Source organism: Dunckerocampus dactyliophorus, chromosome 6, assembly GCF_027744805.1.
Source record: "Dunckerocampus dactyliophorus isolate RoL2022-P2 chromosome 6, RoL_Ddac_1.1, whole genome shotgun sequence".
NCBI lineage: Eukaryota > Metazoa > Chordata > Actinopteri > Syngnathiformes > Syngnathidae > Dunckerocampus > Dunckerocampus dactyliophorus.
In genome coordinates, this window is record NC_072824.1 from 24073220 (window position 1) to 24097079 (window position 23860).

Sequence of the window (23860 nt, forward strand, 5' to 3'; positions counted from 1 at the left end):
CACCTGCTTTAGTGACTGGCTGGAAAGAAAACCTGTCTCGGCCCTCCGTGGCACAAGTTTGACACCCCTGTTCTAATCCGTGCTGCAGTTTAGTACACTTCCCCTATTCTTTTGACCTTGGTGGACCAGGGTTCGGCACGACTGACATACACATGCACAACGTAGTAATGCAAGTGCTCCTCTAGCAAGTTAGAAATGATAGAAGCCACTGAGCACTATAGAAATGAATAGAACAACTTGAAATAAGGCTCAAAATAATCCACAAAGTTGCAGAAATGATTTCCCTCCATTGGTTCGTAAGGATTTGTGTATTTTGACATGTTACATGTGGTATTTCCTCCTCAGCTGTCCGTCGCCACTGCAATGCAGGCAACCATCCCACCCACGGTGTCAGCGCTCATCTCCACTGTGATGTTCATTCTCTGCTTGGCGGTGCTGCTGCTCCTGTGTGTCATCAAGAAGAAAAGGAGGATGGAGGGAACCTACCGGCCCAGCGAAGAGGAGAGAAAACAGGTCGGCGCGCGATCCGAAAAGTCCGGCCTGCCACTCCCTTTGCCGAAGGAAGAACGGCTCATATGATTACGCCACACTCAAATGAACTCCATTATTGAGCCTTTGTCAACTTTTGGATCAATGCTGACAGCCAAGCTTGACTCTTGCACCACAAATCTTCTGACGCACTATACTCTTTATTTTTTTCCCGACAGCTTTTTATTCACTCAACACTAATGGCACTGACAGACCATCAAATCTGTCACCAGTTTCACTGTACCAAAAAGCAAAGGTGCTATTAGACTATGGAAGTTTGGCTCCCTGCTGAATTTGCTCATCTAAAAATCACACTTCTCAGTGTACCAAATGACTTGAAATGAAGGTTTTTTTTTTGTTGTTTTTTTACTGCACACTGTTATGTTCGCTCTATTTATAAAGAAACCATGTTTTACACCTTATATAGTCATGAAGGATACCGATAGACACTAGGATGCACTTTGTTCACCTTTTTTGTAGAAAAAAAAAAAAAAACGCACAAAAATTAAATGTGTACATAAATACTGAATGATGTGCACACCAACGCTTCCGTTCCTGTCAGTTTTTCTTGGGAAGTAGCAAATGATCTCTTCCAGTCAGCTCGTGTGGCTGCTCCATTGCACTTCAAATCTCTTTTTAAGTTCTGACACCTTGACAGACGTCTGGCCTCCCTCCTGGATGTAGCTGATAGCGTCCGATTGGCTCTTTGGGTCACATGACTGACATGATTGAACATTTTCACTGTTCTTGCATGGTACATCTGTCCCGACCAGGCCTTCAGTCCTCTTTTTCTCTAAGAACCCGTCGCAGGATGTTTGGGACTGGAAGCCCACCGCTTTACTTTCCTCCTCAGGATTGACTTCTTCTGCTACATCCTCCTGCATTCTGGCTGTTTTTTTCCCACCCTGTTGTTCCCCTGTCTTGTTTCCAACATGTTGCGTCATTTTTAACACATTGCTCTCATCCTGTGCAGCTATTTCCTCCAGAGGACCATGGCCAAAAGTCACTCTCCTTTCCGGAGTTTCCTCCTTCTTTTCTGCCTCGTCTGAGCTATCTTGCATTTCTTCTCCGAGGTTCCAATTTATGGCTGCCTTCGCTTCCTCCTGTCTATCTTCTACTTTTCTTCGCTCCTCTTCTTGTACTTCCCTTTCAAACACTGACGCCTCCTTGGCCGTTTTGTTTGTGTCGAGCCGGTAAAAGTCGTCAGTCAGAGGTGTCGCCTCCTCTGTCGATTCAGGATTCCAGCTGTGTAGGCTTCCGCTGCCGCTTATGGACAGAGAGAGGCTCTCCTCGCTAGGGTTGGCCGGACCAAGCTTGAAAACACAACAGGAGGAGCAATAGTTCAATCAAATTCCAATTAACACTCACTGGACACTTCATTAGGAACACCTGCACATTCATTGGCATGGTGAGAATCAATATAAGGAAACCCTCCCCTATCCAAATGACGTAGAATAGGTAAAGATGATGTATTGATGTTTATTAGTAGTAGTGCAGTACTACAAGTACACTGCATCATAATGAAAGCTACTTTTTATTTTAATTCTAGATAGCTTGTTGATCAAAATGAGGGGCATATTCAAACCGCATGAACAAACGTATTGTTAAACCAATACCTGTCTGACGGCATCAATCAAAACTAAGAATTATTGAATGGCAGACATTTTGATATACAACCTGTAGTGTTGTGTATATCAGTTTATTTTCTTACCCTTGTAATATAGTCATGACTGTCTGGTCCAAACAGATCCAAGCTGCGTGTGGCATACAGCTGGCCGTGGTTACGCAAGCTGCGGGTGCTGAGCGTGTCAAAGATCTCTCCTAACAGATCCATCTCCTCTGGATCACACAGCAGTGACTCTTCCTCCTCCTCTTCACTCTTTTGAAGCTCTGAATCAAGCTGCTCTATTGGTCCCGATGTCGCCCTGATACATATAGTAAACACAACTGGCAAAATCCATGTGGCATAAATACACCCCAGTATTCGACAAAGGCATTGGGACACCTGGCCAGTTTCACCTGCAGGAAATGAAATATAGTGGATCCCCGCACATTCGCGATTCAGCATTTATGGCCCTGCAAATTCATGAATTTTTGGTCGAAAATGTTTTTTTTTTCTTCTCTGAAAAAGAAACTTTTTTTTTCCCCGCAGAAAACATCTCATTCAACCTACGTCTGTATTAATTTGTAAACACGTGATGATACAGACCCAATGTACACCCAATATATGCACCACTCTTCAGAAGCCCACGCTTTGGACTTGTATGTCTTTATGCTTCACTGATGTTTTGCGTTGAGATTTTGCTTTGTTTGGAGGTCCTTGAACACACCACAGTTGCTGTGAGACACAAAAGTGAAACATATATACTGGTATAGAAATCTGGCCTCAAAATTTGCAGCGTGGTGAACACAAGTTATAGTCAATATTTGATCGTGGATCGTTACTTAAATTACAATCAGGCAAGCAGTGTGGATTATGTAGACACGAGCTCGCAACCTGCAGAGCAGGGGAGCTGTGTGGGTACCTACACATTTTAGGACTTAAAACACTTGTATGTATAAGTGTGTGAGGCACATTTAGAGCTTAAACTCGAGTTGCGCATTTCGCTTGTTAGCTTCCACCACTAGTAAACAATGCCAATTGAAGAGAGAGCGTTCCGGAGATAAATCCAATCTACTACAGTAATTACTCCAGTTAACTTTATTGCAAACGCTGACCCAAAATTGGAGGAGAAGTTTGGAGTCATTTAAATGGGCGTATCGATTAGTCTTGGATTTTTGCCATTTGCTGCTACCCCCACGAAAAGCGAGAAACTAGATACAAATTCTATCTTGGTCTCCCCTTTTTCAATAACTAAGATTTTCCACAAAAATTTTAAAACGTGTTCCTAAGAATTTTTGTGAGTATTTGTGAGGTTCGGGACAGGGTGAATCAACATATTTGTTTGCTAGGATTTTAGGTCTGGGCTCTCAAGTTCCTCCACACCAAACTCATCCAAACGTGATTTCATGGACCTTCTCCAAACTCATTCCGCAATCCACATGATTGGCTCATGACGTGACAAAGAACTGTCCCAATACTTTTGTCCACAGGTATAGGTTCCTCACCCGGTCCATTTATCGCCGACCACCGTGCTGCTCTTGTCGTGGGTGATGCCGTGTTTGCTCACAGGCCGACGAGGCCGCGACTGACGTGTGCAACACGGCAGTAAAGCAATCAGACAGACAAGCGGCGACAAAGGTGCAAAACAACACACATTGACTGCATCAGGCGTTGCGCTTCACATGTAACTGACAGGTGGAATTGGTCGTTATTTTGGGTTTGTTACCATTCCGAAGTGTTGTGTTATTGGCAGGCGATTCTGCAGGCAGTCAGATTGAGCACAGTGGTATGACACACACCCACCTCTCTGAAGAGTGCGTGTTTCATTGTCAGCCTGCCTTACACACACACACACACACACACACAAACACACACCGTGGGCTGAGTGTAAGAGCCCCAAATGTTTCATCGCAAGCATGAACTCACCTTGTGCTTCAAAACTTTTTTCAAACCAGAACTCGTGACGTCCTTTATCTTGTAAAGAAAAACAACATTATTGGATGTGGACTGCTCTAGTTGAGCAGACACAAGAGCAAACCCTCCTCCGCACAGTAAACACAACACAGCTTGCGCTCACCTTTATGTAATTTGTTTTGGACCTAAGATTGAGGATGAGCCCTCCTCCCCCTTTCTGTCAAGCATACGAAGGCATGTCAAGTTGTCCAACGACGTGGAATGAAAATAAATCATTTGTATTTTTTTAAATTTTCATTCAAATAACTTACCTTTAAACTACCAACTAACTCTTGATAAGATTTACTCTTTCCTGCAAAAAGGAATAAGATACAAAAAAGAAGATAAGTGTGATGCAGAGCCAAATCCCCCCAAATCAGAGTGCACATGCAGTACCTGTTGCTTGACACTTAAGGACCTCCTCTTCAAAGAGGTCCTCCGGTACTTTTCCTGTGTTCAGAATGTCCAGGCGCCCGTCAATGAACTGAAAACATGTCACAAAATAAATATGCGGGTGCCCATCTAATTTAATTCCGCAATGTCTCTGTCTTCAAATCAGATTCTTATGTGATGAAAGTATATGTGCGAGGTAAGGTGCTGACCTGACTTCATCTCGCACCAGTTCACCTGAATAAATATGCACTGATGTTAAATATTGACAAGATAAATATTGCGCGAGCAAGGAACCGTATTTTGTTACCTACCCTCATTTTCCTCACAGGTTTAATACATTATTTCTGTCTATCCATCTTTCTATCTATCGATGTATCTCTTAAGGCAGTCAAAAACGGTGCGTTAAGGGCGGCAACTAATTTATTTCATTCATTATGTTACACTTTTTAGCATCACTAACACGTGCGCATCATATCATGTCAAGCCACAGCTCTCTGTTGCCGTCACTCTTTTATAACCTTATTCTCACCTGAACACATCAACAACAGTGCAATTCCAACACCATAGTGTGTATATGCATTTCCAGCTCACAAACAAGCGATGTGCGGTTCGATACTGAAATGTCGATACTTACGATACCAGCTTCTCATACGCTGAAATAGATTCTCAAATCAAAATATTGATACTTTTGATATTTCAGTCTTTTGAGGTCAAGTTTGTGACGTTTGTCTGTTGAAACTGAGCCATGTGTGACTTGTGAATGAAGTTTTCATTCTTTTTAATGGTTTTTATTATTTTACCCTTTTTAAAAAATTGTTTAAAATACCGTTTTTCACATATTTTATATGATTTGGTTCTGTTGTTCTCTTGTTGCGTATTAGCTTGGCTATTTTGTCAATCCCCCCACTACAATATACTTCAGGGTTTAAAATACATTATTTAAACGAATTCTTAAATATGTCTGCATTTAAATGAATACTGTATATAATAAATTAATGAAATGTCTTGTATTTTTATGGCATGATATGAAATACACTACTTTTCCCAAATTTACCAGACACATGGAGTGAATTTGCGAAGAATCTGCATAGTATCGCTGATACCAGCCTGAATTTTTCTCAGTATTGGATCAGAAACAAAAGCAGAGGCGTCGCACATCACTATCGCAAACACGTCTCTCGCCAGCTCATCCTGGGAACGATACTTCCTTGTCACGAGACTACAGCGAGTTGCATTGACTGACACTCCAAAAATCCCAATCCCGTCTTTGAGTGTACAGTATGTGTGGTCGAACTAAACAGAAAGACAAAGAAAAACAGCAAGTGGATATTCAAATCTCTCACTAAAGTAGCTCTTAGTGCAGGCGTAGAATTTGCTGCATTTAAATGTGCTCGGAAAATCGCATGACATACATGTACACTGAAAACGTGAATTATACTTAAATTATGTGGTGTCTTTGAAAGCAACTCTTCATTAAAATGTTCTGCTACTATTAAAGAGACTAGCATTAGTCAAATACATTTTCAGACACGTGTGATATCTTTTAGATTGATTTAAACTTTCAGTTCATTTGGAGTTCGGAATCTGAGCTGAAGCTGTGCTGAAATGCTGTCGAAATGACTTCCGTCTGATGTAATCTAATTTTATACCACCACCAACCTTTGGGTTGGGAAGCATGCACTCTATGAGCCAACCGTGTCACTGTAGTAGAATCGTCAGAGTGATTCAGTAACGGAAAATGTGAAACACCAGCATGAATGGGCATTTAAATTGCTCGAAATATGAAATGACACTAAATGTTGGAATATTTAGAAAAGTAGTTTCACCGCTTAAGCCATGACACTGCTGTAGAAGCAGTGTGATTCAGTAATGGAAAATGTACAAGAGGGCACCATTTAAATTGCCCATTCATGTTCAATGGGAAAATTATCACAGAAAATATGAAATGATATTACCTGTGGGAATATTTTGAAAAGAATGAATTGGTAGCACACTTGTCCCGAATAAGCTGAACATTTTGATGTTGGATTTGTTTGAATTGGTTCAGAAATGGAGTAGTTAGCGGACAAAAAAATGAGGCGGGAGAAGTTGGGTTTTTTTTTGAGGGGTTAATTCGATGATCTGTCCAACAGAGGGCAGTACCTGTTTGAAAAACTGTAAATGAATGGCACTCTGCAGAAATCGCTTCATACTGGATGACTTGTGATCTAGAAACGACTCTTTATCGAACCAGATCTCGCCTCCCTGCAAAAAGAGATTAGAAATGATTAATATACTCAAGTCTACCTGTCAACAAGGACTTGGCTTGTCGGGACAGATGAGGGAATGTGCTGTAGTCTGCTTCAAGAAGGCGCCAAAGCACCCGCAACCTCACTCCCTGACACCTTAAGAGCTGCGCCGGAGAGAGAGTTGACAGCCGGGGGCTTTTGGCTCACTGGCAAGCACTGCTCAACATAACTCTCATTTCATGGGGACGTGTGGTCACAGGTTGCGCAGAGCTGGACTGTGCACATGACCACTGTTAAACATGCACGTACAAAATGTACAGCAGACTGAAAAACTGACAATTGAAACTCAGGGATGAACATTTGCATAGTACAAATGAACTAAAAATAACAGAACCACAAATGGACCATCTTGAACCATAAACCTTGGAAAAGTCACGATAATTATGATCTAGATATGCACATACTGTATCTTGTCACGTCTTGGCTTGTGGTGTGGCACCGACCCCAGGATGCAGAAAGCAGGAACCAATTTCAGGTAAAATGTATATTTAAATAATAAGAGCTGCCCTGCGGGGCCGCACGGTGGCCAAGTGGTTATCATTTTGGCCACACAGTCAGGAGGTCGGGAAGTGAGGATAAGCGGCAAAGAAAAAGGATGGATGGGATCCAGTAATGACAGGCTTGCAGCAGCGTGTAATGTTCAGTCAAACAATGCAACGACCAGCTAAGAAGAACGCACCTGAATAAATAGAACAGCAACAGGTGCAAGTGATAAAGGAAAAAGCAGAGCAGACAGACACAGACCAGGCAAAACAGGAAAAACTACCAAAATAAGAGCATATAACTTGAACTAAGGCATAAAAGGGAACATAAACCAAGCTGTCACGCGGGCTAACTCACGGAGCGTGACATATCTGTGAATATGAGTCTACTAAAAGGTATGCGTTAATAATAAACTGACCTCATGAGTCTGCAGTGCATCTCTGTATCCTCCAAACAACAGCGACTGGGACTTGAGGAAGGCCCGTGAGACCCCACAACCAGGAGACACCGCCTGACGTTTCAAACATAGCTTGAGTCCAGACGTCTGGGGAAAAATATGCATTTAGCATTACAACATGATAAAAATGGCCACACAGTCAGGTGATCGGGAATTCCGAAAACATGCACTTTTGGCACGATTGCATCCTGCCTCGGTCGCCAGTTATCACAAGATGATCTCTTGTCAGCTGCACGATGTCAGCTGTGCGAACCACGACACTTGCAATGGCAAATACAAACAATATTTGAATTCCAAACATCCACACACTGAGGATCCATTACCACATCGGAAGGTATCTTCTTCAAGTCGTTGAAGGGGGTTTCCAATGTGTTTGTATCCACATTTAAAATGACTACTTCTTCCAATCCACGGCTCCTCACCTTCTGCCAAACACACAATTTGATTATGGGGTCTCCGCAGACTTCTTAAGATTCTGGTGATTTTGATGTTACCTCAGATAGACTGCTGTGGACCCCTATAAGGTATGGCATAGGTGCGCTGAAACAGGAATAATCCAATATGAAGTATGGGAAGGCAGACACACAACAGGGAGACAAAGAGACTCACCAACAGTAGTCCAGTAGGTGAGGTGGAAGGACTGGGATGAAAATGTGTTGCCAGTGCATGGGGTATAACAAAGCCCCAAGTGCATGCACACATGATGTCAACTGCAAGCAACACAGTAACGTACTGTAAGTTTGTTTGCAAAGAGTTCACGAAATCTAATGCAAATATGCTAGGAGAAATGTGACCAACAGTGCTGAGTTTGTGAGCTAAAATGAGAATGCGTCTCTCAAAGAGCATGCTGGCGTAGAGCTGCAGAAGGTTCGCCACGTCTACCGCCACTATCAGCTCTGTCAAGTTCCTCTGGTACACCACACACATGCGCACACACACATGTAGAGCTGTTAGCAAGTAAAACAGTGTATAAAAGCTTTGGTGGGGTGTAAATTGGATCCTAAGTTCAATCTGAAATACTCACATTTTCAGGAATGGAAGGAAGACCTCGGGGGTCTGGAGCAATGAAGTATGGAACCTAATCGATGCGATTCAACGTTAATATTTTTCAGAAAATTGGTTCCGTGAAAGTCGTCATTCATGGAAGGAAGGATAAAAAGCAGAGGTTGTTAGAGAGTTTGAGGGCATCACGTTCATATCCCACTGAAATCAATAAGTAGTGGTTGTTGGAGAAAGGTCAGTCAAGTAACCTTGAGCGAGGCACTCAACTCATTATACCCAACTGTGCGTACAAGATGTGTGAACAGGATCTGGTGTGTAATGCATAAACATAAGAAAGGTAGAAATCCTGGTAGAAATGAACATCTATTTATCCATTATTACTTTCCTGTTCAGGGGGAAAGGCTTCTTGAGACGTCATCTGTACTTCTGTGAAGAAGGTGTCGGACGTTTTGCTCCTCATCCGAAGAGCTTCGTCAGCGAACTAATAAGTGCTGGTAGCCTAGGCCTTAAATACAGTAAGAGTGGGCAGACTTGGTGTGCCAACACCCTCCTTCTATTGGTTCCTTACACTAAGCCTGGGCGGAGTAGTGCTATAATCCTCTCCTGCTATTAACACCTCCGATAAAAGGGAAGTGTCACTCCCTGAGTTGGGTATGAACAACTCTGATACTGGCTCGTTAGCATCTATTGTTCTGGCTCGGCCCTGGCTTCACCTCATTTGAACACAGGGTCCAAATTGTTCAGCAGGTTACTGAGACCAAAACCCACAGCTCTTAGTCTTGCAAATCAAATGTCTTTCGGCGCACCGAACCCTTAAGGTGCACAGTCAAGACGCAGGAATAGTGAGAGCAGTTTCTTGCACATAATTCATATATCATTGATTCAGACATACACTACGTGGCAATTGATTAGTACTGACAGTTGTGTTAGTCAGGTGTTCACATGCACAGTTGTTTGATTAGAGGGGTGAGTGAGGGTAAGCCACGGACACGCTTATTTGGCTCTAGTTGGAATTATGTTGTTATGCTGTTCACATGAACCTTCTTGGCACTCACCACCTTTGCCTCAGGGTGTCCAACAGGGAGGGACACATCTGTGCTGACCAATACCTGCTCTCCCTCAGAAAAACCATAAACACAACTGTATATACAAAGTAGCACATATTATCCAGGGGACTCTTGTGTCCTTTATATTAGATTCACCATCTGCAGTGTGATCGATCCGGCCGCCAGTGGTAAGGACTGCTTGTAGAGGGCAGTGAGCATCACTTTCATCTCAGTGGTCTGTTGAGTAGACAAACGTGATCAAGCAAAAAGGCTTATTAGGAAGATAATACACCAGGGGTGTCCAAAGTGCAGCCTGGGGGACATTTGCCCCCGTGGCTCGTTTTTTTATTGGCCCACAGCACATTGCAGAAATTAAATTAAACCAAAAAAACCTCAAAAATGAGGAAGATAGAGCAAAAAGGCTAAATGTAATAACTAAAACTAACACAAAGCTTTGTCTTTAAATATATATTTAAAATGGTTTATTAAGTCTTTTTAAAAAACTAAATTATTAGTCTTATATTATTATTATTAATTTTTAAATAATATACACTCGGTCCCCAACTTAAGAACTTGCGAACATTCGGAGATACGAACGCAAGCTGACTTTATTTTCATGTATTTTGCCTTTTGGAACTCCATATTTATACTGCTACATGCTTGACCAGTAGAGGGCACTGTGACACTGCTAATGGGACCAACAGGTAGAGGAAGACGCTGGGGAGAGCGCGTAAAGGAGAAATGGAAAGCTAAATTGTAGCTGTACGATACAACCCGGACAGAGTGTGTGATTAAAGTTTATGAAGAGTTAATAGGCCTGCTTAATTCTACACCACCCACAGAACACTACCTCTTTTAGAAGAGTCTAACGACCATGACGATTTGTCCTTTTTTTCAATAACTCCTCCTCCACCACCACCACCACCACCACCAATGACGTATGCTCGATCACTCCTCTTCAAAGGTAAATAACATTTATCATTACGTATTATTATATCACTTTTATTATTGTTTTTTTAATGAATTATCCTTGTTTAATATTACTACTGCATCCAAACTCATATTTACATACATACACATATACTGTATATGTATACACGTACATGTAGTACCTATATCATTGGTAAATTACCTTTTGTTCAACTTACAAACAAATTGACTTGTGAACGGTCGTCTGGAACCAATTGTGCTCGTAAGTTGGGGACCTAGTGTATCAGTGGCTTCTGCATCCTTTGATTTTTTTTAGGATTCGGCCCTCGGTGGAAAACGTTTGGACACCCCTGTAATACACTTTCATCACAAACACACCTGTCCCTTTGTGATGTAGTCAGCAAGGCTGTTGAGAAGCTTATAGAATACTTCAAACCATGGAAGGTAACTGTAATGAAATCATGGTGTCATACGGCAAGGTGTGATCTGAGAGAGAGACGTGTTCATACCTGAGCATACAGAGGCACGTCTGAGCTCTGTTGGTAAGTCGACAGAAGCCAAAGCGTTGGCATCCGTCAAGGTCAGTGAGAACAAAGGTAAAGTGCTGCACAGCCACTCCCTCTCTCACCCTGAATAAACAGAGGAAGGAAGTACTTAGAACAAATGAAACTAAAATAGCCCCCAGTGGGGTTGAACTGAGGTTTTTTTTTTGTTTTGTTTTTTTAAAAGCTAAGTTTCTGCAATCAGCAAAATGCACTTTGACAAGAACGAGGCAGCAGATGTAGAAATCACAGTTGATGTACTACACTGCTGATGGGATGTCAACAAATCCCAGCTATCCCTTTAACTTGTGGTCCAACATAAAATATTGTGGTTACAATGTAACAAACAATCTGCCAGCATAAACAACACACCTAACTCAATAACAGAGTTACGTAACACAAACAGCTACATGACAAAATGCACCAGTAATGCAAAATGCAATTGTAATGGTTTCTCTCCTGTCATATTGTATGTGGCACAACCCAAAAAATGTTCACATAAATTGTTTGCATAGTTTTTAAGTCAACCTGTCCACACAAACCAGTGGCGATCCAAACAAAACCTTCACACTTTCAGGCATTGGCAGGAGAAATGATGGCCAACTCACCTTTGTATGTCATAAGGGAAGCAAAACCTGGATAAACACTCCTACAAGAGACAGACATCATTTTGTGTGATGCATCATTGAAATGTACCATTTGTAAGGGGGATGTCCCAATCCACATTTTTTGGCTTACGATCTGATCCGATCCAGTAACAAATCCTTTTTTTTTTCCACAAGAAGCTTTTGTTACAAACATGAATTTGTGGAATTGAAAATGGTTCTGAAAATAGCTCTTTAAAGCTCTTTTTAAAAATAATGCAACCAAAGTATTGCTGTATGCTGCACAGCGGTTAGCATGTTGGCCACACAGTCAGGAGATCGGGAAGACCTGAGTTCAAATCTCCGCTTGGGCATCTCTGTGTGGCGTTTGCATGTTCTCCCCGTGCGTGCGTGGGTTTTTTCCGGATACTCTGGTTTCCTCCCACATTCCAAAAACTTGCCCTTTAGGTCAATTGAAGACTCTAAATTATGAATGTGAGAGTGAATGGTTGTTTGTCTATATGTGCCCTGTGATTGGCTGGCAACCAGTCCAGTGTGTACTCCGCCTCTTGCCCGAAGTCAGCTGGGATAGGCTCCAGCATACCCCCGCATACCCCCACAGAAAATGGATGGATGGATGGAGTATTGCTGAATTTACTTTTTTTTTATCACACAGCATGACTAACAATGTTGCTTGGCTTTTGCAACAAACCTCTGTGAGTCGGGTCCCTAATTCAATAAAAGATCCAATAAAAGTCCATCCAATAAAAGATCAAATTGGAAAAAATGGGCGTGCAAAATACGTTTACGGTAGGGCTAATCATTTGACATGGTTATAGATCAATTTGTGGTGTGATTTAGGATATATGACTTTTTTTTTTTAACAAACTCTCTTCAACACAATAATAATTTATTGACGGCCCCAAGTATAAACAACCAGCGGTTACAGCGGCACTTCTTGTGTGAGCTCCCCGCAAAATGACACATTAGTCCAGGCACAGTGAGGGGGAACTTCCTCTGTAGCTAAGGAGCCGAATATCCAACATCCAACGTGAAACTAACTTCACCAGAGTACCCCACGGACATGTCTGCATGGTGGTGTTGCGTTTTCTTCTTCTTCCGGGTGGCGTGAGTCGAGTGGCAACCGGCCTTGAGGCACCTCAAAACGCTTACCATGTTGGAGTGTGGCCCAGAGTTACGAACGTTATACGCCAACCGGATCGGCCCAATCTCATGGCGGAAGCTGATATTATTTGATCTTCAAAATACAACAGATCGACAGCCGATCCCGATCCTGAAGATCGGATTGGGACATCCCTAATTTGTAATATTATTAGCAGAGTAACCATAAGGGGCTACCTCATCTCTGAAGTCATCTGGAAACTGAAGACTTACGCCTGGATCTGTAACATACACATACTGTACATACTGTCCCTCTATGCAATTTAATTCACCCAAACAGCACTCAAAGAGTGTAAAAAACTTCAGGGGGGCTGGGCTATATACATACATATATACACACACAGTTGAAACCAGAAGTTTACATACAGTCCACTGTGTAAAAACACACATTAACACTTTTTCCTCACTATCTGAAATTAAATCTGACTAAACTGTTCCTGTTTTAGATCAGTTAGGATGACCAAAATTATTTCTATTTGCCAAATGCTGCAATTATGAGAGACAGAAAGAATATTTTAGAATATTTTATTTTAGTTTTTGTATGACTTTCTTCATAGTAAAAGTTTACACACACAAAGAAAGCCCACATGATAACGACGTGGCTTTGGAAGCTCCTGAACGGTTAACTGACAACATTTGAGTTAATTGAAGGCACACCTGTGCATGTACTATTTTGAGGCCACACCTCAAACGGACTGCTTCCTTGTTTGATATTGTGTGAAAAAAACTAAACAGAATCAGCCACCATATCAGGAAAAGAATTGTGCACTTCCACAAGTCATGCTTCACATGTTCTGTATCCCAGAGATGAATGAATTTTGGTCCCCAGAACCAAAGCTAAAGATCATGTGAAGATGATGGCTGAAGCTGTTAAGAGTGTATCACTATCCACAGTCAAACGACTCCTGTACCAACAACGGCTAAAAGGCCACTCAGCCAGGAAGGAGGCAACATAAAAAGCCAGACCATAGTTGACAAATGTACACAGGGACAAAGACCCTTATTTTTGGTGGCTTCCCCTGTGGTCTGGTGAAACTCAAGTGTAACTGTTTGGCCAAAATCATGAAAGGTAGCAGCTTGCAAACCTACAACACCATCCCATCTGTGACGTATGGGGGTGGCAGCATCATGTTGTGAGGATGTTTTGCTGCAGGAGGAACGTCATAAAATTTCCTCCACTAGATGACAGAAGGTACACAAGTAACCCAGGGAGGCATCCTGACCAGATGCCGAGCCTCCTCATCTGGCTCCTCTCAATGCGGAGGAGCAGCGGTTGTACTCTGAGTTTCTCCCAGATGAAAGGGACAGCCAAGCCAACCTACGGCGAAAACTCATTTTGACCGCTTGTACCCGCAATCTTGTCTGTTCGGTCACTACCCAAAGCTCATGACCAAAGGTGAGGGTAGGAACGTAGCTCGACCAGTAAATTGAGATGTTTGCCTTTTGGCCCAACTCCCTCTTCACCACAACGGACCAATGCAGAGTCTGCATCACTTCAGACGTTGCACCAATCTGCCTGCCCTTCCCTCACTTGTGAACCAGACCCCGAGGTACAGGACTTAAACTCGTCCACTTGGGGTAGGATCTCATACCTGGCCCCGGGATGGCACTCCACCCTTTTCCGAGTGAGAACCATGGACTCGGACTTGGAGGTGCTGATTCTTATCCCAGCCGCTTCACACCCACCTGCGACCCGATCCGATGAGAGTTAAAGGTCACAGCTCGATGAAGCCAGCAGGACCACATTATCTGCAAAAAGCAGAGACCCAATCCTGCAGCCAACAAATTGAACCCCTCAGCGCCCTGGCTGTAGAAAATATGTGGGCAGATTTGAAGCAAGATGGCCGCCTCGCAGCCGACTCAGCTACACCAGTTCTGTGAGGAGGGAAATGCCAGAACTCCAGCAAGCTTTGGGAAGGATACCCAAAATGCTTGACCCAAGGCAATGTTTTCACGGAAATGTATATAAACTTTTGACTTTGAAATATTCTCTCTCTCATAATTGCAGCATTTAGTAAATAGAAATAATTTTGGTAATCCTAAATGACCTGAGAGAGGGAAAGTTTAGATTTCATTTCAGAGACTGATATAGTTTAACACGTGTAACATTCCACATGCTATTACTGTATTTGTCTCATTTAGCTGTAAAAGTGTTATACAATCTGCTGTATGTGCTTGAGTCCCTTTTTTAGGTGCATTTTAAACAAGTTGCTTTGCATTACTGCATGCTAAAAATATTATAATGACAGACTACCTCCAAAACAGAATTGCATTTTACAGGTTTTTACTGAATAAAACACCTAGAATGTGCATGAATAAATAATCTATGAACTACAAAACATTGAATATCAAAAGTATGTGAAAGTCCCTCCTTGGCTACTTCCCAGACGACCTCCTCGACATGTTTTGCAAGCAAAAACACAGCAAAAAAGGGATAAACAACACTTTCTAATCACAAAAACAAACAGTAAAAACACCCATGAAATATGAATATCACTATTCTGCCGAGCTTTGTCATAGAAAGCTTGCTTCTCCGACCCTCTCCGTCACTCAAGCTGCTCTGTACACAGCCCCCCACCCACTGTGCTTTGTGTCAAAGCTTCGTCTTCCTGGAGCTGCTGTGACGTAGTCTCTGTGATTACCGTAATGACCCATATATCACAAGAAAGCAGAGTCTCTTACTTAAAAAAACATTAAGATAATATTCGATAGAAGATCATTTAGATAGTTCAAGACTTACAGTAATTAAAAAATAGTATTGCAAATGCTATTGCCAGCTCCAGCTTCAATGTTAAAAGTTTTTAAAAAATAATTTGGAAACAGTCTGGTGGGCTTAACAGGTCATATGTGGTCCGCGGGCCATAGTTTGCCCATGTATATATTTATAATATATTATTTAATATATTAATATATTACATTCAATATATTAATATATTTTACATTAAAATATATTAATATTGTATTTGTATGCATATTTCAAAGTAGACCAGTTTTCCTGAAAGGCTCTCATTATACAAATATATATACTGTAGTTCATTTACTGCATTCATTGACAAGTAGATAAAATATACCATTGTAAATACAGTGGTGTGAAAAAGTGTTTGCCACCTTCCTGATTTTTATTTTTCTGTATTTTTGTCACACTTAAATGTTTCAGATCATCAAATGAATTTAAATATTAGCCACTGACAAAGCAATTGAACACAAAATGCAGTTTTTAAATTAAACTTTTTATTATTAAGGGAGAAAAAAAATAATCCAAACCCACATGGCTGTGTGTGATTGCCCACAATCAGTCATTATCCACAACAGTGGTGAAATTTCCCAGGAGTGGCCAGCCAACCAAAATTACCCCAAGAACGCAGCAACAACTCATCCAAGGTCACAAAAGACCCCACATCCAAAGAGTGTGGCTGAATTACAACAATTCTGCAAAGATGAGTCGGCCAAAATTCCTCCTGTAAGAGACTCACTGCAAGTTATCACAAACGCTTGATTGCAGTTGTTGCTGCTAAGGGTGTCCCAACCAGTTATTAGCTTTAGGGGGCAATCAGGGCCATGTAGGTTTAGATTCCTTTTTCTCCCTTAATAATAAAAGTTCCATTTAAAAACAGAATTTTATGTTCAGTTGTGTTGTCATTGACTGATATTTAAATGTGTTTGATGATCTGAAACATTTAAAGTGTGAAAAACATGCAGAAAAATAGAACATCAGGAAGGGGGCAAACACTTTTTTCACACCACTGTAAATATTGCTTGTAAATAAAAAAGTGTTTCCCCATTTAGGGTCATACCGGCTGATAGACTGCATTTACTGTTTAGTTCGACACAACAGGACAGTCTGTGCGGTTTTCAAACCACAGAACAGGAAGTACCCATTGGTACAGACATCCAGTGCTGTCATTTATTATACAGTATAGACTGTGATGCTTTATTATTATAAGTACATAAATATGTAGTCATGAAATAACCTACGCTAGAGTGACCAGAAAATGTATTTGAGCAACAATGATCAACGTGGCTTAAAATAGCTTTACAAGTAACATGTATTGGATGATGCTTCGGCGACACATAAAGGAGGTTTAAATTCTTTAAGGCCCCTCTTTTTCAGGTGGACAAAGAGGTCAGAGTACTTACCTTCGTCTCTGGCTACAGGACAAGTTGCCTCAAAGAATACAATGAATGTTCGCTCAGGGCTTTGTCTGTGAACATAGAGATGTTCACAGCATCGTGAGAAATCTAAATACAACAAAATGTTACTACTTTCAGGCGATGATCGGATGTGATGTGTGTTATTTGTTATACAGACTGTATAGCTTTAAATTTGAAGGGTTGAATGTGATTACAATTGATCAAATGATTGGCTGTGACAAACATAGTCTTTTGTGCTTTCTGCTAAACTGAAGTTTATGGTCACTTGACACACTCGCTGCAGGAAACTGCAGTTGAGAGCTGCGAGAGGAAATGACAAAAAAACACAATGTGCTTTCTGATGATTAGGATGGTGGATGAGTGACATGTTCCACTTACCTGAGTCTGGAGCCCATGCTGTCTTAATGGGACTGCGTCCATGTGCTGATACAGCTGCAGGTAGCTCTTCAGCAAGTAGGTTGCATAGATTACGTAGGTTTGGTGTTTTTTTAGGAAGACGGACCAAGGAAGTAGAGTGGTGTGTGCAATCAGCGCTGGCTGCGTGTGTCTGAACACTTCCTGCTTCATGTCAGTCTTGTGTCACAATGTGCGTATGAGCATATGACACATTCACTAGCATCCACTAGCATCCATGTTAGCTGTCAGTTGGCTTGATAAGGGGACGATCTTGTTTCATAAAACACCAACAGACTTGTGATTTATTCTGCAAAACATTATGTCCCATTCAGTGCAAGTTCCGCCTTAGCAAAGGCAGTAATGCCCAAGGAGGTATTAATGTACCGTTGTTATGTTGTCTCATCTATACTGAGTATTGACTGTACTGAAATATGCTGCCGATATTTTGGTTACCTACATGTAGCTATATAAACATATTATTATTATTTATTATTATTATTCGTCAGCATGATTTCTGAACACCCATAAATTATCCAATACATTTATTGAAGCCATTGACAAAATTGAACAAATGAGTCCAAAAAAATATAATGTAATCTTAACAGCTGTCATACTACATATTCAGAATATTCCCAGAAAAAGTTTGCAACTTTTTGATAACAAATGAACATCAACAGCAGAAAGCTACTAAACATAGCTGAACCATAACCATACCAAACCAAAACCTCAGTGAAATTTGACGGGTGGAAGAGGGCAAATGCAGAGAAAGGGCAGGAGTGGTAGTGCAGGCTCAAGCAGAGGTGAAGTGCTTGGGGGGTTTGAATAACATATAAGCCATGATAAGGGCAGGCTCAGACCACCTCCTCCTCTGCCTCGTCCTCCTCCTCAAAGTCCCCTTCCTCAATGGTGGCATCCTGGTACTGCTGGTACTCCGACACCAAGTCGTTCATGTTGCTCTCGGCCTCGGTGAACTCCATCTCATCCATGCCCTCGCCTGTGTACCAGTGGAGGAAAGCTTTGCGTCGGAACATGGCGGTGAACTGCTCAGAGATGCGCTTGAACAGCTCCTGGATAGCGGTGCTGTTTCCGATGAAGGTGGCAGACATTTTGAGACCGCGGGGCGGGATGTCGCAAACGGCTGTTTTGACATTGTTGGGGATCCACTCGACGAAGTAGCTGCTGTTTTTGTTTTGCACATTCAGCATCTGCTCGTCCACCTCCTTCATGGACATGCGGCCGCGGAAAATGGCAGCCACTGTCAGGTAGCGGCCGTGGCGGGGATCACAGGCGGCCATCATATTTTTGGCATCAAACATCTGCAGAGTGAGTTCAGGCACAGTGAGCGCTCGGTACTGCTGGCTCCCCCTGCTGGTCAGTGGGGCGAAGCCTGGCATGAAGAAGTGCAGTCGAGGGAAGGGCACCATGTTGACGGCCAGTTTGCGGAGGTCTGCGTTGAGCTGCCCGGGGAAACGCAAGCAGGTTGTCACACCACTCATGGTGGCAGAGACCAGATGGTTGAGGTCTCCGTAAGTGGGTGTGGTTAATTTGAGGGTGCGGAAGCAGATGTCATACAGTGCTTCATTATCGATGCAGTAGGTTTCATCTGTGTTCTCAACAAGCTGGTGGACAGATAGGGTGGCGTTGTAGGGCTCCACCACTGTGTCTGACACCTGCAAGGAAAACATGAAACAAATACAATGTTACACCGACTACTGACCTCCTTAATGCAATTTTGTCTGTGAGTATTTTAGTAGGCTTCCTTCTTGCTCATGGAGAATGACATTCAGATTCAGAATTGTATCCGGATTGGGAACATTTTTTTGTAGTTTTTGCATAATCCTAACAGCAGTTAAATCCAAAGGCAATTCAATCCAAAGACACAGGACAGAAAATCATTTTTACAAAATGTGACATGAGTTGTACCTTCGGTGAAGGCACCACACTAAAGGTGTTCATGATGCGGTCGGGGTATTCTTCGCGGATCTTGCTGATGACCAGAGTTCCCATCCCGGAGCCGGTGCCGCCACCCAAAGAGTGTGTAAGCTGGAACCCTTGCAGGCAGTCGCAGGCTTCTGCCTCCTTTCGAACCACATCCAAAACACACTCCACTAGCTCGGCTCCCTCTGTGTAGTGCCCCTTGGCCCAGTTGTTGCCCGCCCCACTTTGGCCTGGAAGGAAAGGTTTTACAGTGTTATGATCTTTTCAAACAAACGCATTGTTTGTAATGATCAGGAAGGCGCTTGAATGAGATTGGTCTACCAAAGACAAAGCTGTCAGGTTTGAAGATCTGGCCAAAGGGGCCAGACCGGAGAGAATCCATGGTGCCTGGCTCCAAATCCACCAACACGGCCCTTGGGACATACGTTCCTCCTAGGAACCAAATAGGCAATTCAACTTGGCTGTTAAGTCAACAAACGACAGATTTACAGGTTTGTAGTCTCAATTTGGGAATCCTGACCTGAAGCCTCATTGTAGTAGACATTGATTCTCTCCAGTTGGAGGGGAAGGTCTCCGTGGTAGGTTCCTGTCGGGTCGATGCCGTGCTCATCACTGATTACCTCCCAAAACTGGTACAGACAAAACAATTCACATACAGAAATGAGTTAATAGCAACAAGATATCTATAATTGGCATTATTTTCAGTATTTAACAAAAGTGAGTACAGCATGCCACTCACGTTTCAGCAAGATATTATTATACTTTGATATACTTTTTGAAAAATCTTCAGATATGTAACAAATTTGGATTTAGCTTCCTAGTGGTGTGTGCCAAAGCTTAATTGTGACTTGCAATTCTCAACCAAAACGCATGGGGGCATTGCTTTTCTGAGTAGGAGCAACCGCCACTTGTTGGCAAGCTCGTGATCAAAATCTCCAGTTGAAAAATTGCTATTTGCATTTTGCACGTTTGCATGTTAATGAGGTTTTAAGTAGAGCTACAATATGCAAAAGCAAGAAGGGGGAGTGGGACAAAAAGAACTTTGAAAAAATAATGTATTGAAAACAACAATTAAATTGAAATAGGCTGTTTATCAACTGATCAAAAGACCATTGCTCAAAAACAAAAAAAAAAACTTCTCCAAACAAGAACAAAAAATGTTCTCAGTAGGACTCAGTAATGAGTAGCTCCACCGTTCTTGTTAATCAATTAAAAAAAGGGCCTTAAATCGAAGACCGCCCTGTGTTGATGGACAGCCGGACCCTCCGGCTCAGTGCATGAGGATTTATTTGGGTTTACCACTTGACTTTTTTGTTCCATAATGCTCAGGATTTTTCAAAAAATGTAGAATGACTGTCTTAATGCGGCCAACCTCAGCAGCGATGGCACGCTGCGAGAGGCCTTGCTTATGCAGCTCCACAATCCGACCACGTTCAAAAAGAGAAAGCTTCTTAGCTTTAGCCATCAGGAAGGCACAACAGTGCGAATGCCTGACAGAAAATGAACATTTTGAGCAGATTTTGGCTTTTATAGCTTGTGGTCTTAAACCTTTGATCAGGTGATAAACAACCTATTTAGTTTGTTTTTTAAATTACAAGTTTCAAATGTTTTGTGTCTCACTCCCCATTCTTGTTTTTGCATATTGTAGCTCTACTTAAAACCTCATTGCGATCCAAATGTGCAAAATGCAAATTCTAGTAATTTTTCAGCTGTTCTTAAGATTTTAATCAGGTCTGTATTTAGCTTCCTGTGTAGTAATGATAAACAATGGCTAGATTACCTGTCTCTGGAAAACAATAACAGCATTAGTATTTTCAATGCCGTTACTCCCAACACTAGTGAGGTGTGTACTCAATTTTGTGAGATACTCTAAATGCAATACTTGATCTCGACTTTCAAGCACCACTTGGGAGTAGTAGATTTTGTTTGACTACACCGAGCTACGAATACATTATGACAGCAGCAAAGACAAGGTCACAAAGCCAAAGAAAACAAGTTCATGAATGTACAGTTGCATCACCATCAATAGCCTGTACATACTTTGCGCATCAACTCTGCCCTGAAAAAGAAGTCAAAACAGGCCTAACCTGACACACAACAGGAATGATAGGTCTTGCTACTTTAACCCCATGTTTTAACGATTAGCACAAAATCTAATTTGGTCAGGGGAGGTCCATTTAGGTGCAAAAACCTGAAAGGCAGGTGTTGGACACATCCTTCCAGGGCAACCTGCTGCAGTACCCCCTTGATGTGACACTTTCCTCACAGAAAACATACTTCCTCAGGCTCTGACACAGGAAGTGAAGTTCCCAATTTGTTTCCTGGTATCCTGAAACCTTGAAGAGTGTCAATCAGGGGATTTTGCAAATGAACCAACGGGCTTGAAGTCTTTTTATATTTAATAAACGTATTGTTTATCATATCCTGTACTTATTACTGTACAATATTTCTGTCAGCTTTTACATCTTTATCCATTTATGAATTCATTTAATAACCTTTTTGAATATTATGTTCGTCAACTACAAATGTGAATCATATATGTCTTGAATATTTACGTTAAAAGCATAAGGGTGGGTAAATGAAGACAATGATATTTGATAGGCCAACAGTAATGAAATTTCACAGCTGTATCAGTGCTTTAAATATAATAAAATACGCACAACATATAAAGACGGCTTTTAAAAAGATAGTGAAAACACAATCAAAAAATAGTTCATTCATAGTATAAAAAAGTAGGTAAAACACAGCACAAGTATCAGTCATTTTGGTATGCAAATTAGGCCAGTTTGGAAACGTGTGTGCGTGTGAGATCACACAATGTTGATCTATTTAGTATGGCCTCATAACTTTACACGCAGAGATAAACAACAAAATGCAGGTTCTTAATGTATTATTAGCGTACCTTTGCTCCGATCTGGTTCCCACATTGTCCGGCCTGTAGGTGAACAATCTCACGCATTTTGCTGATCTGTGTGCTGCTGCTCAGTGCCGACTGTGTGCAGAGTGTGCTAGATGAATGGCGGTGCTCTGTGTGTAAGTGTCTAAGTCTTTAGCTTCTACCCTGCCCTCCCCTCAGTGCTCTACTTCCTGGAGCATGACGCCAGCTGGCTGCAGGCCTGGGCTGGATGGAGGAATAAACCAGTTGGGGCAGGACAGAATATTTTTTTCTTTGCACAGTGCAGATAAACAAGGTTTAACAAACATGTCAGAAGTCATGCATGCTGTAGTGTAGTGTGTGCAGCATTTGGTGCAGTTACAAAATGTTTATACTGCATTTTAGTCTATTAAATCACAATATTATTTTCTGTGATAATTTTACGAAATTTTTTTTACACTTTAATAAGACCCTCCAGGATTCTCTGATGATGCGATCACACCAGTTTTTGCAAATTAAACCAATCCACGCAAAGTATGCCATCCATCCATCCATCTTCTTCCGCTTATCGGAGCCCCGGTCGTGGGGGCAGCAGTCTCAGTAGGGAAGTCTCAGGTTCCCTACTCCCTACTTCCCTACAGTTCCACCGGGAGGACACCAAGGCATTCCCAGGCCAGCAGTGAGACACAATCCCTCCAGCGTGTTCTAGGTCTGCCCCGGGGCCTTCTCCCGGCTGGGCATGCCTGGAACACCTCACCAGGGAGGCGACCGGGAGGCATCTGTACTAGATACCCAAGCCACCTCAACTGGCTCCACTCGACGTGAAGGAGCAGTGGCTCTACTCTGAGCCCCTCCTGGATGACCGAGCTCCTCACCCTATCTCTTAGGGTGAGTTTTCACATTGCCCCCACATTTTCACATTTTTTCTTGTATCCTTTTGTCATTTTTCGTTCACGACCCAAAGCTCATGACCATAGGTGAGGGTGGGAACATAGATCCACCGGTAAATTGAGAGCTTTGCCTTCCGGCTCAGCTCTCTCTTCACCACGACAGTCCTGTACAGCGACCGCATTACTGCAGATGCTGCGCCGATCCGCTTGTCGACCTCACGCTCCAACCTTCCCTCACTCGTGGACAAAAGATATTTGAACTCCCACAAATGGGGCAGGACCTCATTCCCAACCAATCCACCCTTTTCCGACTGAGAACCGTGGGCCTCAGATTTGGAGGTGCTGAGTCTCATCTCAGAAGCTTAACACTCACCGCAGCAAACGCTGAAGGTCACAGCCTGATGAGACCATCAGGACCACATCGTCTTTAAATAGCAGAGATGAGATCCTCAGGCCACTGAACTGGACTCTCTCTATGCCTTGGCTGTGCCTCAAAATTCTGTCCATCAAAATTATGAACAGAATTGGTGACAAAGGGGAGCCTTGGCGGAGGCCAAGGTTCACTGGAAACAGGCTGGACCTACTGCTGGCAATGCGAACCAGGCTCCTGCTCCGCTT

The 23860-nt window shown here is 42.4% G+C and overlaps 2 protein-coding genes across 7 annotated transcripts; both read right to left on the minus strand.

The window, feature by feature from the left end:
• Positions 1-502: 502 nt before the first annotated feature.
• dennd1c (DENN domain containing 1C) lies at positions 503-17689 on the minus strand. 6 transcript variants are annotated; one of them, XM_054779031.1, is made up of 22 exons: positions 17522-17689; positions 17129-17193; positions 13169-13212; positions 11834-11874; positions 11193-11312; positions 11062-11131; positions 9910-9990; positions 8730-8783; positions 8504-8614; positions 8315-8415; positions 8200-8245; positions 8029-8130; positions 7667-7792; positions 6620-6721; positions 4481-4568; positions 4357-4397; positions 4209-4262; positions 4058-4105; positions 3858-3965; positions 3637-3716; positions 2240-2453; positions 507-1841 (listed from the first exon to the last, which is right to left on the minus strand). In XM_054779031.1, the coding sequence occupies exons 1-22, from the start codon at positions 17536-17538 to the stop codon at positions 1125-1127; spliced, it is 2430 nt and encodes an 809-aa protein (XP_054635006.1). In that variant the 5' UTR covers positions 17539-17689; the 3' UTR covers positions 507-1124. The 6 variants fall into 6 exon arrangements, with proteins under 6 accessions (XP_054635005.1, XP_054635004.1, XP_054635006.1 ...); XM_054779030.1 differs by lacking the exons at positions 17129-17193; positions 17522-17689 and having other exon boundaries at positions 503-1841; positions 8029-8127; positions 13169-16088; XM_054779029.1 differs by lacking the exons at positions 17129-17193; positions 17522-17689 and having other exon boundaries at positions 505-1841; positions 13169-16087.
• Positions 17690-18066: 377 nt separating this feature from the next.
• LOC129182651 (tubulin beta chain-like) lies at positions 18067-22521 on the minus strand. The gene is made up of 5 exons (XM_054779035.1): positions 22380-22521; positions 19998-20106; positions 19799-19909; positions 19463-19707; positions 18067-19209 (listed from the first exon to the last, which is right to left on the minus strand). The coding sequence occupies exons 1-5, from the start codon at positions 22434-22436 to the stop codon at positions 18391-18393; spliced, it is 1341 nt and encodes a 446-aa protein (XP_054635010.1). The 5' UTR covers positions 22437-22521; the 3' UTR covers positions 18067-18390.
• Between the last annotated feature and the right edge of the window lie 1339 nt (positions 22522-23860).